Raw genomic sequence first — 13,821 nt, forward strand, 5'->3', positions numbered from 1 at the left:
ATCGTCATCACCATCATCATCATCATCGTCATCACCATCATCATCATCATCATCATCGTCATCACCATCATCATCATCATCATCATCGTCATCACCATCATCATCATTATCATCATCGTCATCGTTATCGTCGTCGTTATCTTTTATATCTCCAACACCATCATGGTCATTTTCACACTAAAAACGAAACCGAAACTACCATACAGGCACCCGGATCATCTACGACAGAAACTTCCTGATCCAGTGTAGGAATTCCCCACTATCGCAGACCCCCCCTACCAATCTCCCTCTCATTCCCGGGATCACGTGCCCAAAGCAGCTCAAGAGTCCTCTGTCGACCAGTCCAACAAAGCAGCAACATAATGGAAATTCCCACAACAACTATCATGGAAAAACCCAAAATCAGGGCAACAGCAGCAACAATCAGGATATCCACTATGGGAATTCCCCACCTCAACAACAACGCAACAATCATCATCATAATTACCGCAACAACAACAACAGCAACAATCGCAACAATCATTTCCATCAGCCAAAGAATGCCTCCCTGAAGTCCAAAGGTAGGACAGTCTTAAATAATATTATACATCAGGAGTTTGAAATAGAAACATTTTTCTATGAATAAAATAAATAATAACATTAATAATAATAATAATAAACAATTATAATAATAAACAATAATAATAATAATCTAGAATTCATATTTCTTTAGGTTTTCGTCAGGATGACAACCCACAGCAGTTCCAGATGGACATGTGATTGAATGGGCAATCATATGATGTTAAATTTTTTTTTTAACATTGTAGAGACATAGTATATAGCATGATTGGAGGAATAAGCTTTTTTTCGCTATTCTTATGGTATCTTCGTCGTTCGAATTGATACGTTGTGTATGTGACCAGGTGCTCAAGTACCTCGTACACACATACACAGCATTTTGTAGGAATTATGAATGAATAATAATAATAATAATAATAACGGTGTGTATTATATGATTATTGCTTTAATGTTGTTATAAGCCCCGTACGACCTGAAAGTAATTAAAGTTTTCCTAATCACCTGGGAATCTCTCTCCCTCCCTCTCTTTCTTTCCCTCTCTCTCTATATATATAGGTGCCTAAGGGGAAGTGTACGCAAATTTAAAAGTACATTTTCATTGAGGTACCTTCGTACATATTTCTTTAAAATGTTTCTCTTTACAACGCATAGTATAGTTTCTGCATGTTTGGTATGAACGAATGAATGAATTAATAATAGATGAAAGAATGAATGAATGGAATCTATTTATGTGTATATATATATATATATATATAAATATATATATATATATATATATATATACATGTTTTATAAGAAAATTGAAATTTTCTAAAAATTTGTGATACTGGACAATATCAATATTTTTTATTTTTTTTCCGAAAATTTTGATAACAAAGAAAGACTGTTGCCATGAAAATATTCATTCATTTGTTCGTTCAATCATTCATTCATTTGTTCGTTCGATCATTCATTCATCCTTTTATTGGTTTATTTATTTTACTAACTCATACAATCACTTTTACATGGGTAGACATTGTTATTACTAACTAATTAATAATCAATCAATCAGTTAGTTTATTAATTAATTGATTTTTAACTAATTAAATAATTTCCTACCCTCAAAAACACTCAGTACCGTGCATGAACACAAACTTCAAAATACATCCAATTTTTCTTACCCTTAATAAACTACTTCACACGCATACCAGGTTTTTACTGTCAACATTACTACATTAAAACAAAAAAAATCACATTCAATAGTTTTTCTGATGCGTTTTATTAACTACAAAGAAAAAACAGTCTGACATACATGAACAAAGACCAATAAAAACTTGAAAAACTAACGACCAATCCCTCATTTTAGTCTATTTTAATAGACAAATCACCTAAAAATGTGTCTACGATTTTAGTTATAAAGAATTTTTTAAAATTTTCATAATAAAGAAACAAATAATTATATCATTTCCAAACATAAAATCAGATTCTGTAATTTTGTAGGCGATTTCAATAAAGATTGATAAATACGTTTTTTTTTTATTTCTAACAAATGAAAATAAATACTAATATAATGTAATATTTTATTATATTAATTATATAATAAATAATAATTATTATTAAAATTTTCCTAAAGAGTAACGATAATAGAATGAAATACGAAATAAAAAATAGAACTAACAACATCAACAACAACAACAACATTAAATATTAATAATAAAATTAATAATGTAATAGTTAATTGTATGTAGCGATAAATATATACGTCCACAAATGGTTAGAAAAAAAATAAATAATTATATAAAAAAAGACAAAAACACCAATGAAATCAAATAGAATAATGAAAAAAAGCTCTTAAATGTTTTAACAAAACACACACACACACACACAGACACACGCACACAAACACACTTGTTAAAAATTGAAACTAATGTAACCAGTTTACTAAAGATAAACTAAGTTAAACCAATTTTTTTTACATACACTCAATCATATGCATGTGTTAGGATTTATATATACATATCTCCCTCTCTCTCTCTCTCTCTCTATATATATATATATATATATATACATATTGATACACACACACATGTTGTAAATATATGAAATTACTACTAAGTTACTACAATGTGCTTTTGCTATTAATACTACTATAGCTGTATTAATAATAAGTGTTCATTCAATATTGTAAGAATCATGAAATCACATATATAAACACATAAATATATATATAATATATATATTTATATATACATATATATATATATATATTCAAAGTTACATTAATCTTATGTATATCTAGAATTCTTCAAAACCACCTCAACAACTCAAAACTCGTTAGACTCAAAGACAATAGCATCAATGACAACAACAACAACAACAACGACGACGACAACAACATCTATAATGAGGACAGCATGGAGATAATGAAGATGGCATCTTGAATTGACAAAGAATGAACAAAGAATCCAAGAACAATGATAATAGGATGTTTTTTTAATGGCATCAATAAACAAACAAACAAACTTACATACAAACAAACAAAACAAACAAACAAAACAAACAAACAAAACATACAAACAAACAAACAAACAAACAAACAAACAAGTAAACATACAAATGAAACCAAATGAAACATAAGATAAACACTTAGTCATAGCCTCGGTAGACTTCGATTTCGTAAAAATTAATTAATAATAACAACAATAATAATAATTATTATTATTATTGTCATTATTACTACTCAGAAAATACACATATTAATTCGTTATCAAACAACATTTAACAAATTAAGCCAATAAAACACATTCATAATATATATATATATATATATGAATATTAATGAAGATAACTTATGTTAATGAGTCGATTTGGTGAGTGAATGAGTGAAGTCTGCGTAGCGCTAATGATATTAATTTAATTATAATGATGATCTAACGACGATGATGATGGTGATGATTTAACGATGAAGGTTTCAATGTGGAAGCATGTGACGTGACGATGATAACGAGTAAGATGTCAGTTTTAATTAATGTTAATCAAAAAGTTTGAGATGTAATTTAGTTAAGATTTATACAATCAGCCAATCAATCAATCAATCAAAGAACCAACCTACTAATTGATTAATTAGTTGATTAATTAACTAACTAATTAATTAATTAATTTATTTATTCGAACGCCTGTCTCAAGAAACGAGATTGCTCCATTATATGGGTGAACTTGTTTCCAGTTGCAGTGGCCGCTGAAACATGGCGCCCAATGTACCTGCGTAGAGGGGAATTTAATTAATTAAATTAACAATAAAATCTGAAACTTTGCTACCTGTGGGCTCTTACGTTAAACCACAGCAGTAGCAACAACAACAGCAGTAGCAACAACAACAGCAGCAGCAACAACAAAAATAGGAGTATTAGCTAACCCAACAGGCCTGCTCGAGCCCTCCCTCGCGATGACAGTTTCAAATCTTGGCTTGACATATGACCAGCCACCCTGGTTTTTGTGCTCCTCCTGGACCCAGAACACCTTGGCCTTCGAGTACTTCTCTAACTCCTTGCGAATCAGATCCATTGGGAATGGGCAAAGCTGGAGAGATTTATGAAACAAAATGGTTATCAATTCGAAAGGTTTTGATGAATGTTAAGTTAGGTTATATACAGAAACATTTTAATTGCTCATCTTAAACATGAATAACATAGATTAATTAATATTCTTCATTTATTTCATGAAAACTAAACACACACACAGGCACGTATATACGCTAACACACCTGTTCAACTCTCACGATGGCCACATCAGACAACCTCTCCTTCTGAGCACGTTCCTTGGTGAGCTCGTAATAAACCTTACCAGTGCAGAAGAGCAACCTTTTGACATTGTCAGGATTCTCAGAGGCCACACCTTCTTCTGGGATGAGTCGTTTGAAGCAGGTCCCATCCAGCATCATGTCCAAGCTGGATTTGGCCTCTGGATGGCGGAGCAGACTTTTTGGAGAGAAGACAATTAGCTGAAGAAAAAGAAGGAATGTCTTATAAATGCTGTCTTATAAATATAACCAAGTGAAGATATGATTTAACACACACACAAACACACACACACGCGACACATACATACACTACATACAAATTCATAATAAACACATCAACAACTTGAAAACACTATCAACAACATCCTCAATATCAAGTCCTAAGCCATAACACTCACAGGTTTCCTGAATGGCAGAAGTATCTGCCTCCTGAGCACGTGAAAGTAGTTGGCTGGAGTTGTGCAGTTAACGACAAACCAGTTGGTCTCGTGCAGTTGCTGAATCTCAAAATGCTCATTCTCAGGCTGTTGGTTTGTTTGTTGTGGTCATGTTCAATTCACACATCCATTTCTTCATAGTTTTAACATCCATAATATATCCATACATCATTTCATTCATCCATTAATCCATCGGTCCATCCATCCACATATGAATCGATGTATATGTGGATAAATGCATGCATGCATCCGCCCATGCACATGCATTACTAACAGGGAAATAATCAGGATCATCGTTGCACATTTGAAGGAATCTCTCAGGTCTGCAACTGGAGTGCTCAGGTCCCTGCAATATCACATCATCGTCGTCGTCATCATCAGTGTTATCATCATCGTCACCAAACTCATTGTAATCACATCATCTCATTGTATATAGAAATTCCTTTGCTATTAAACATTAAATGAAACTTAAACATTTATAAAGCTAACCAGCCAAACAAATGTCGATTTTGTAGCCAATCAACTGAGGACCCAATTAACCAATGAACTAATCAACCAATTATCCAACTCAACTAACCATGCCCTCGTAACCATGAGGTAGCAGGACGACCAGACCACTCTGCCTAATCCATTTTGCCTGACCACTGCTCACAAACTGGTCGAATATGCACTGGGCAGTGTTTGAGAAGTCACCGAATTGGGCCTCCCAACAGACGAGTGCATTTGGATTGCTCATTGAGTAGCCAAGTTCAAATCCTGGTAAGAAATTAATTGATTTAGTAAACTAAACAAACAGACAAACAAACAAAACAAACAAAAGAAGACAAACAAAATGTTACCAAGAACTCCAAATTCCGAGAGAGAGCTGTTGCAGACGCTGTACTGAGCCTGATCGGGGTACATGTGGTTCAGGGCATTGTAGGTCACTTTGTCTCGATTTTGATCGTGAAGAACGTGGTGACGATGGCTGGCATGTGAATTATGGATAGAAACATTTGAGAGGGTGAATGAGATGTGTTGTGAGGATGAATGATTGAGATAAGATTAACATACATTCATACACACACACACACACATACACACACACACATACACACACACACACACACACACACACACACACACACACAGGAATGAATATGTTATGAGGACGAACAAAAAATGAAATTGATTGAGCGGGAATTAAAATAAATTGTATCCAAACTACAACAAACTACACCACACACACACACACACACACACACACACACACACACACACACACACACACACACACACACACACACACACACACACACACACACACACACACACACACACACACACACACACACAGTACCACCACAAAAATTCTAACCTAAAGGTACCTCTCTCGACGTCCTGCCCACTCAACCTCACATGGATGCTCTCCTTAAGCAAGGAGGCAAATGCCATGGCTTCCCCCATGGCCCAGTCAATTGAGCGACTGGTCACCATATCCTTACGGCCTTTCAAGATACGTTTGATACCTGCAGATTGGTGAAGATACCGATGATGTTGCTGTTGTGTGTGTGCGCGCGTGTGTGTGGTGTTGTTACTGGCGTGTGTGTGTGGTGTTGTTACTGGGTAAGCAGACCAAAATACAAACAACAAGATCACACAAAAGCAAAAGATCAACACACAACATTTGGAACCGTCAACCAAACAAACGAAATCCAAACTAACCATTATGAACAACAAACTCTCCACCAGGCTCCTTACTGAGAACATCCCCAATATGTTGCAGGGTCTCCTCGGGAATGCCGGTGGGGATGAGATTCATCGGGTCCTTCCCGTCGAAGAATCCGGACCAAGGGGAGTCTAGCCAGAGTCTGTTCTGGATGGCTGTTTCCTTGCGTGCAGCTGCATACGCTTCCTCACATATTTTGTCATACTTGGCTACTTCCTCCTGTGTACAATTGTGTATGTATGCATAAGTATGCATGTATGTACAAATGTTTATGTACAAGTTAGTAAAGTATAAGAGGATAAAATTAGGTGTGTGTAGGTGTGGCACACGTGTGTGTTTGTTTCAATGAATGTATACAAATACTTGAGTAGATCTGAATGTGTGTGGTTCAGCTTGTAGTTAAGTGTATGTAAATCTAAAAAAAAACGACAGCATGTCTGTCAATACATTAGCCTGTGAGAAGCCATAGAGATGAAAAAATACACAGCACACACAAAAACGTGAACTAGCAACACCTCTACAAATACACACATACACTCTGAAAACAAATGGAAACTTCATACAGAAACACACACGTGCACAAACCTCATACTCTTTCTGATTGATAACACCCTCAGCCATCAACTTATCAGAATACTTCTTCAAGAGGACAGGCGTCTGCTTGATCTTTTTGTACATGAGAGGTTGAGTGAACATGGGTTCATCGATTTCGTTGTGCCCATTTCTACGATAGCAAACCTGAATTAAGAATAAACGATTCAACTATTAAATAATCAATAAGAAAAATAAACTAACCAATCAATCAACCAACCAATCAAATCACCCACCCACCAACAGCCGAATCAAATCACTCATCCAATCCCTCACCCCTCAACAACCAACCAGATCAATGACAACATCTTTTCCCCAAGTTGACCTCCACTCGGCTGCGACCTTGCAGACGTGCATGACGGCCTCAGGGTCGTCGGCATTGACGTGGAAGATTGGAGCACTGACGACACGAGCCACATCGGTGCAGTAGGGAGAGGAGCGTGAGAAACGTGGGTCAGTTGTGAAGCCAATCTGTTGCCACGTGTCGTCGTTGAGTAATTGAGGTTAATAAAGAACTTTGAACTACATTAAATGAATGACATCAATCAAAAATGAAAAATACTAAACCAGTTATTTACCTGGTTATTGACGACAATGTGTACAGTACCATGGGTGGTATAAGCAGGCAGGTCACTCAAGGTGAAGGTTTCGTAGACCACCCCTTGCCCAGAGAAGGCCGCATCCCCGTGCAACAAAATGCTCATCACCTGTTTGTTATTACAAACATTTCATTGACAATTTTGTTTATTTAAGTCAACCAACCAACCAATCAACCAATCAATCAACCAATCAATCAATCAATCAATCAATCAATCAATCAATCAATCAATCAATCAATCAATCAATCAATCAATCAATCAATCAATCAATCAATCAATCAATCAATCGCAATCAATCAATCGATCAGTCGACCAGTCAATCCATCTACCATTCAATATGGGCCAACTTGCCTTTTGTCCTTCGGTGTCACCTCTGTAGAATTGTTCAGCTTTTGTCTTGCCCTGAACAACGGGGTCACACGCTTCCAAATGGGAAGGGTTTGCTACTACAGCCAACCTGATTGGTTAAAAATTATTCAATTGAGAGCTCTTTTGTATAGTTTGATCATTCATGTATTAAGGTTTCAGGAATTCGAATGGATCATCAATCGACAAAGTGACCAACAAACCTGATGTTTTTATTGGTAGTCCTGTTGAGTCTCTCATGACTCATGCCAAGATGGTACTTCACATCACCACTGCCCTCGTCGGCTGCCTCCAACTTAGAGTCGAACTGACAGAAGATGTGCTCCAGAGGTTTGCGACAAACATTGGCAAGTACATTCAAACGACCTCTGGTTAGTAATGAATGAATGAATGAATGAAAGATAGATTGATAGATGGGTGAACGAATGATTGAATGATAGAAAAAAACTATTAATGAATTATTGGATGAATTTTCGTATGGACAGTTGATTGATTGATCGATTGATTCATTCATTCAGTCAGTCATACACAATAGCAACCTGTGAGGCATTCCAATGACAAAACTGTCGACCCCAAATGCACTGGAAGCATCTATTACACGCTTCATTGCAGGTATCAAGACCTCACATCCTTCCAAACCAAATCTGTACGGTGTATTTTGTTGTAGTGCATTGGGCTATGTGGAGGTATTTTGTATTAGCGTGGGAATTTCGTATTTTTTTTTTGTATTTTCATTTTAAATTTTTCATTGCAGGTAATACACAAATACACATACACACACGCACACACACACATTAACAGCTTATACAAATTTAGCGTAGTGCTCACAGATTACAGGTATGCAATATGAAGCAAAAAAAGGAAGAAAATATTATTATTGATCCATTCATTCATTTCATCTCATGTAATCTCATTCTACAGCAGGTATGGACCATAAATGAATAAATGATAGAAAGGAGTGCAGATAAAATACCAAAAATAGATCTACCTATTTGCATTACCCACACGCACACGCACGCACGCACGCGCAAACAAACAAACACAAACAAAACAAAAACATACATACATACATACAATATAAATTAGAACAAATGCAACATTAATAAAATAGAAACAAATCATAGAGAGCAATAAATTGTACTGAACAGTTAAGCCAAAGTTCTGGCTATCCCATCATCAACCAACCAGCCAAACATACAAAACATACATACATACATATAAACAAACAAACAAACATACTTACGCACAAAACATACATACATTTAATCAGACATAAAAACCACACATACATGCAAACACACTAAGCATACACACATATAAACAACAAACTAGGTAGTAGGACATATTTCACAACTACATTATACATACACACACATACATACACACACGCACGCACACACACACACACACGGTTAGACATGCATACACATAGTTACACATACATATACACATTTTTTTAAAATGTGAATGCATACAAAAAGATAACAATTATGCTTTTGTATTAAGACTATAATTTTATAACCCCCATGTTAGTAATTTTATTCACTTGCTACTTTAGTGCACAAACAAGGTAGAGCCAATATTTGGAATTATTTAATCCAGTCACGGCCACTTTTTTCATTATAACCAAAATTAATTTTTCAAGTCATAACCTCTGTCGAACCATCTCCAACCAGTTTTTAAAAATATAATTGTCTGTAAATCTTCTTATTTTTATAAAATAATAATTGAAATAAAAAATAGTATAATTGAAATAAATTCATTACCAGTAGGTTAAACTATTTGTTTATTTATCTATTGTAATAGAGAGAGAGAGAGAGAGAGAGAGAGAGAGAGAGAGAGAGAGAGAGAGAGAGAGAGAGAGATAGGGAGAGAAAGAGAGAGAGAGATAGGGAGAGAAAGAGAGGGAGAAAGAGAAGATAAAATTGAAAAAAGTAACAAACCTCTTCTCAGAAGACCACTTTTTAGCCAGAAACTCCTCAAACCTCGTCGACCTAATCAGTCTGGCCATCAGAGTTCTCTTCTCTTCGTTTGACATTTCCATAACGTGGGGCTTCTCGAACCTCTGCTTGATCCAATCTTGCTGCTCCAGATTGTTTATGAACATGTACTCCACGCCCAAGTGACGGCAGTAGATGTTCTGATTGGTTGGTGGATTGGAAAAATAAACTCTATTGGGCAAGGTAGATGCTAAATCAATTCGTATTGGTTGAATAAAAAGTTGGATAAAATTTTATTGGCCTATTAGAATGCTTGACAAATTTTTATTTGTTGAGTTGGTCATCAGATAAATTTTCATTAGCTGGAATTAGGATATTCCATGGAATTCCCATTAATCATACTTACAAAGGCAATAGCTGATTCAAATAAATATTTAAGAGTTAATTTGATTAGCAATAAATTGGTATCTATCTCTTGAGAGCCATAAATTTAACTACTGATAATTCTACATATTAGTGAAAGTTTGATTCATATACTATATAAGATATATTGATTTAATTAACATTGAAGCACACAAAACTTTATCAATCAAAAGTTCAAAGACATTCCTTGAAAACTTCTCTAAAGCCTAAATCCTCTCATAAAATACATAAGCAATATACATATACACATTTTTAAAACATGAAAGTAACAACAGCACCAACAAACAAAACTAGCATACACAAAACACACAAAACAATACCTCAAGTCTGCTAATAATCTCTCTGAGTGTCAATGAATGTTCATTTCCACCGATGTATGTTGTAGGCGGTAGTTGGAAAACTCTGTCCATGTCTGGCTCACCTGAAACAGACACAATAATGACGTCATAAATGACATGCAATGACATCAGTAGTACTGGCAAGCCTAACAATACAAGAGTATCCATCCACAGCAGCAGCAAGTATAGCATCATAAACCTCTTAGAAAAGCAAACCAAAATTATCTTCCAAATCAAATCCCATCTCACAAAATTCATAATTAACAATGACAGATGCAATAAATTTGAAAAAAATTATGAACCAACCTAATCTGTAATTGGTTACTCTAAGTTCAGGCACATCACTGGGGTCAAGATCGGCCTCAGAAATACCCAGTGGGTCCAACTCAGCCACATTATGCCCTCTCACCTGATTTGTAATGAAATTCAATATTAAATAAATAAATCAATTAACTTATCTAACATCTTATAAATGATTATCAGCCAATCAATTCTTAATAAGTGTTTTGAAATTGTAATAAATTTTGAATTTAAACATCTACAAAAATCTTATTTCAGTGCAATGAATGCAACTTAAACCCACATATGAACTACATTAAGCAAACTTCTAATTCAACATACAAACATTAGATTAATGCTTGTATGTTTGTATAATCTTTAATTTGAAAAGGGCAGATAGATAACATAATTGTTAAGATAATGACATTGAAACATTCAGCTATTCAGTTTCATGCAATCAACAACCAGACCATTTCTCACAACTCCATTTAAAAATCTATGAAACAATTACAATACTCTAATATTAAATCTAACCCACCATAAACCACAACCAAACTAGCACAAAATGTGAACGAAACAACAGCTTTTACAAAAACTTTTACAAAAAAATGAGAAAAACAGAAGAGAAAAATTATTTCACAACCTGAAATGACCTAATGATAGCTTGGACAGCAAGATGGTCATCAATCAACTTGGTATCAACACCAAAAGACTGGGCAGGGACTGCACCCATGGGCATGCCCTGGGGGACCAGGGTACCATGGTAGGGACTTGGAATGGGGGCTGAGGCATGGGCCTGTCCTGGTGCTGCACCACTGCTTGCATTTTTGAAGTAGATGTCCCATGACTAATATAGAAATAGATAGTTTTACTCAGGTTCAGTCTAGTGATTTGAATTCAGTTTAATATTGTTGATCCTACTTCTTAAATTTAGTTGTACATAGCTAGGGCCCAGTATTTTGAATGTAAAATAACCTATCATTAACATATCAGCAAGAAGTTTCAAAAAGCTCAACAAAAATGTATAGCTAATAAATTATAAGTTAGATCAAGTATAGAATAATCTTATCAAATGATTTTTCTACCTATTGATTTTAAACTTTAAAATTTTAAAAACCATCTCAAAAAAGCTCAACATAATAATTTAATAAATCATTTAATAAATAAATAAATATAAGTTATTAAAAGTTTGTATTTTATAGCAGACCTTGTGAACACTCTTGGGATTTTCCAGCCAAGCATTGTACATCTCTTCAATGTAGGAAGAGGAACTGCCATTTAAAAATGGCTCCTGAGCAACTGTGGCCTTGGGGCGATTGAAACTATTTGTCAGATTATAAACTGGCCTCTTGGCCAGTAGTGGCGATCTGGCCAAACGAGCAATGGTGCCGAAACTTCTCGAAATTAATTTTATTTGTAGCATGTTTTCTTCTTGGAGATTCTCCTAAAATCGACCTAAATAAATAAAAACCAAACAACTCTCACGAAAAATATAAATTTTTAAATTTGTAAACAACCAAACAAAACATACAATTTGTTTATCCTCCAATAAATATTTCTGTTACGACTAACGACGCTATGACGCAATAATAATAAAAATGAAACTAAAAACCAATTTTAGAAGTTAGCTAACACAATTTTTAATTATTTCCGATCTTTTATTAAAAGTTCGCTAGCAGAAAATCAGCCGACTATCAATAAGAGGAAGACTCTTACTTAGTTAATTAATTTCTAACGCTATAAAATGGGCGATATTATAATAAAAATGGTTAAAATTAAAAGCGGATGCGAGCAGACGAGTATTAACAGCCACCAGCCCAAGCCTGTAATGTACAGTAGGGAGTGTTGCACTAAGTAGTAATGAATAATCTCATTCTTACTTCTATTAACAACGTATTCCACTTAATCATTTAAAGACGAACATGATCATGAACATGACACGCGCGATTACTGATTGACGTCATTGTTAGGTTTATTTTAATGATTAACGTTAATTTGTTAATTAAAAATAAAATAATGTAAAAATTTGAAATAAGTAAGATATCCTAATTTTAAATAAATATACGTTCTATAGATCCAAAAACAGACGAACTGAAAAAACTACATTTGAAAAAAACAACTACCTCTGTGATTTATTGAAAAAAAGATGATTTTTTAATAAAGCTGTACAAAATCACGATAAATTTGATATAAACCAAACTTGGTAGGTTCTCGAAAGCAATGCAATACAGCGATAATAAAGAATTATAAAGGACGTAAGCCTAACCTTCAACTTTGACACGCCCCTTTAATAACCAATCAGAACGCGCAAAAATTCGTCATTAGCCAATAGCAGGTAAGTAGGTCGTCCTGCTAATAATTTGACACCGATAAATTCGTGGAAATATAATTTGGCTTTGAATTTAAGCCGCAAATTTTTGGCACGATTGGAATATTTCGCTCATTTAATTTATGAAATGGTGAATAACTGATTTAAAGGCTGTGACATGCCATTAGTAAAGCCATGAATCAATAAATCAATACCGCTTCGCGACAGTAATGCACGTAATGGCTGCTTGGTTCACTTATGTTTGTTCTTGTGTGGATGTCTTTAATAAATTATATATTTTCTTTTGTCACCTCAACAGACTTAAATTTTTGTTCTTCTGAATGTGTAAATGATAGTCTCATAAAATTAAACAACTTTGTGTATTCGAAATTATGATACGAATGATCTTAGTTGAGATTATGGTTGACAATGTTGGGGTTATGCTTCAATCGTGATTGAATTGAATTTAAGTGTTTATGAACGGTGTTTTTGTTAA

At 34.5% G+C, this 13,821-nt stretch overlaps 2 protein-coding genes across 2 annotated transcripts in view; one reads left to right on the forward strand and one right to left on the reverse strand.

Moving 5' to 3' along the window:
• The window catches only part of HELRODRAFT_147773 (hypothetical protein), a gene marked incomplete at both ends in the record, with an annotated part of 1,118 nt that extends 805 nt beyond the window's left edge, over positions 1-313 (forward strand). The window contains one exon of the mRNA XM_009023536.1: positions 207-313. Coding sequence (XP_009021784.1) covers positions 207-313 — 107 coding nt within the window. The remainder of the gene's footprint in view (positions 1-206) is intronic.
• A 701-nt stretch (positions 314-1,014) lies between these two features.
• Positions 1,015-12,440, reverse strand: HELRODRAFT_192693 (hypothetical protein; the record flags this gene model as incomplete). The annotated part of the gene is made up of 21 exons (XM_009023537.1): positions 1,015-1,217; positions 3,712-3,798; positions 3,953-4,116; positions 4,301-4,537; positions 4,735-4,860; positions 5,048-5,119; positions 5,351-5,529; positions 5,613-5,740; positions 6,131-6,281; positions 6,478-6,700; positions 7,067-7,219; positions 7,364-7,543; positions 7,651-7,779; positions 8,043-8,073; positions 8,241-8,405; positions 8,577-8,681; positions 9,981-10,177; positions 10,721-10,821; positions 11,045-11,147; positions 11,661-11,864; positions 12,225-12,440. 21 exons carry the CDS (start codon positions 12,438-12,440, stop codon positions 1,154-1,156), a joined length of 3,015 nt encoding a protein of 1,004 aa, XP_009021785.1. The 3' UTR covers positions 1,015-1,153.
• Positions 12,441-13,821: the final 1,381 nt, after the last annotated feature.

The sequence above is a fragment of the Helobdella robusta genome (genome assembly GCF_000326865.2).
Source record: "Helobdella robusta unplaced genomic scaffold HELROscaffold_37, whole genome shotgun sequence".
Taxonomy (NCBI): domain Eukaryota; kingdom Metazoa; phylum Annelida; class Clitellata; order Rhynchobdellida; family Glossiphoniidae; genus Helobdella; species Helobdella robusta.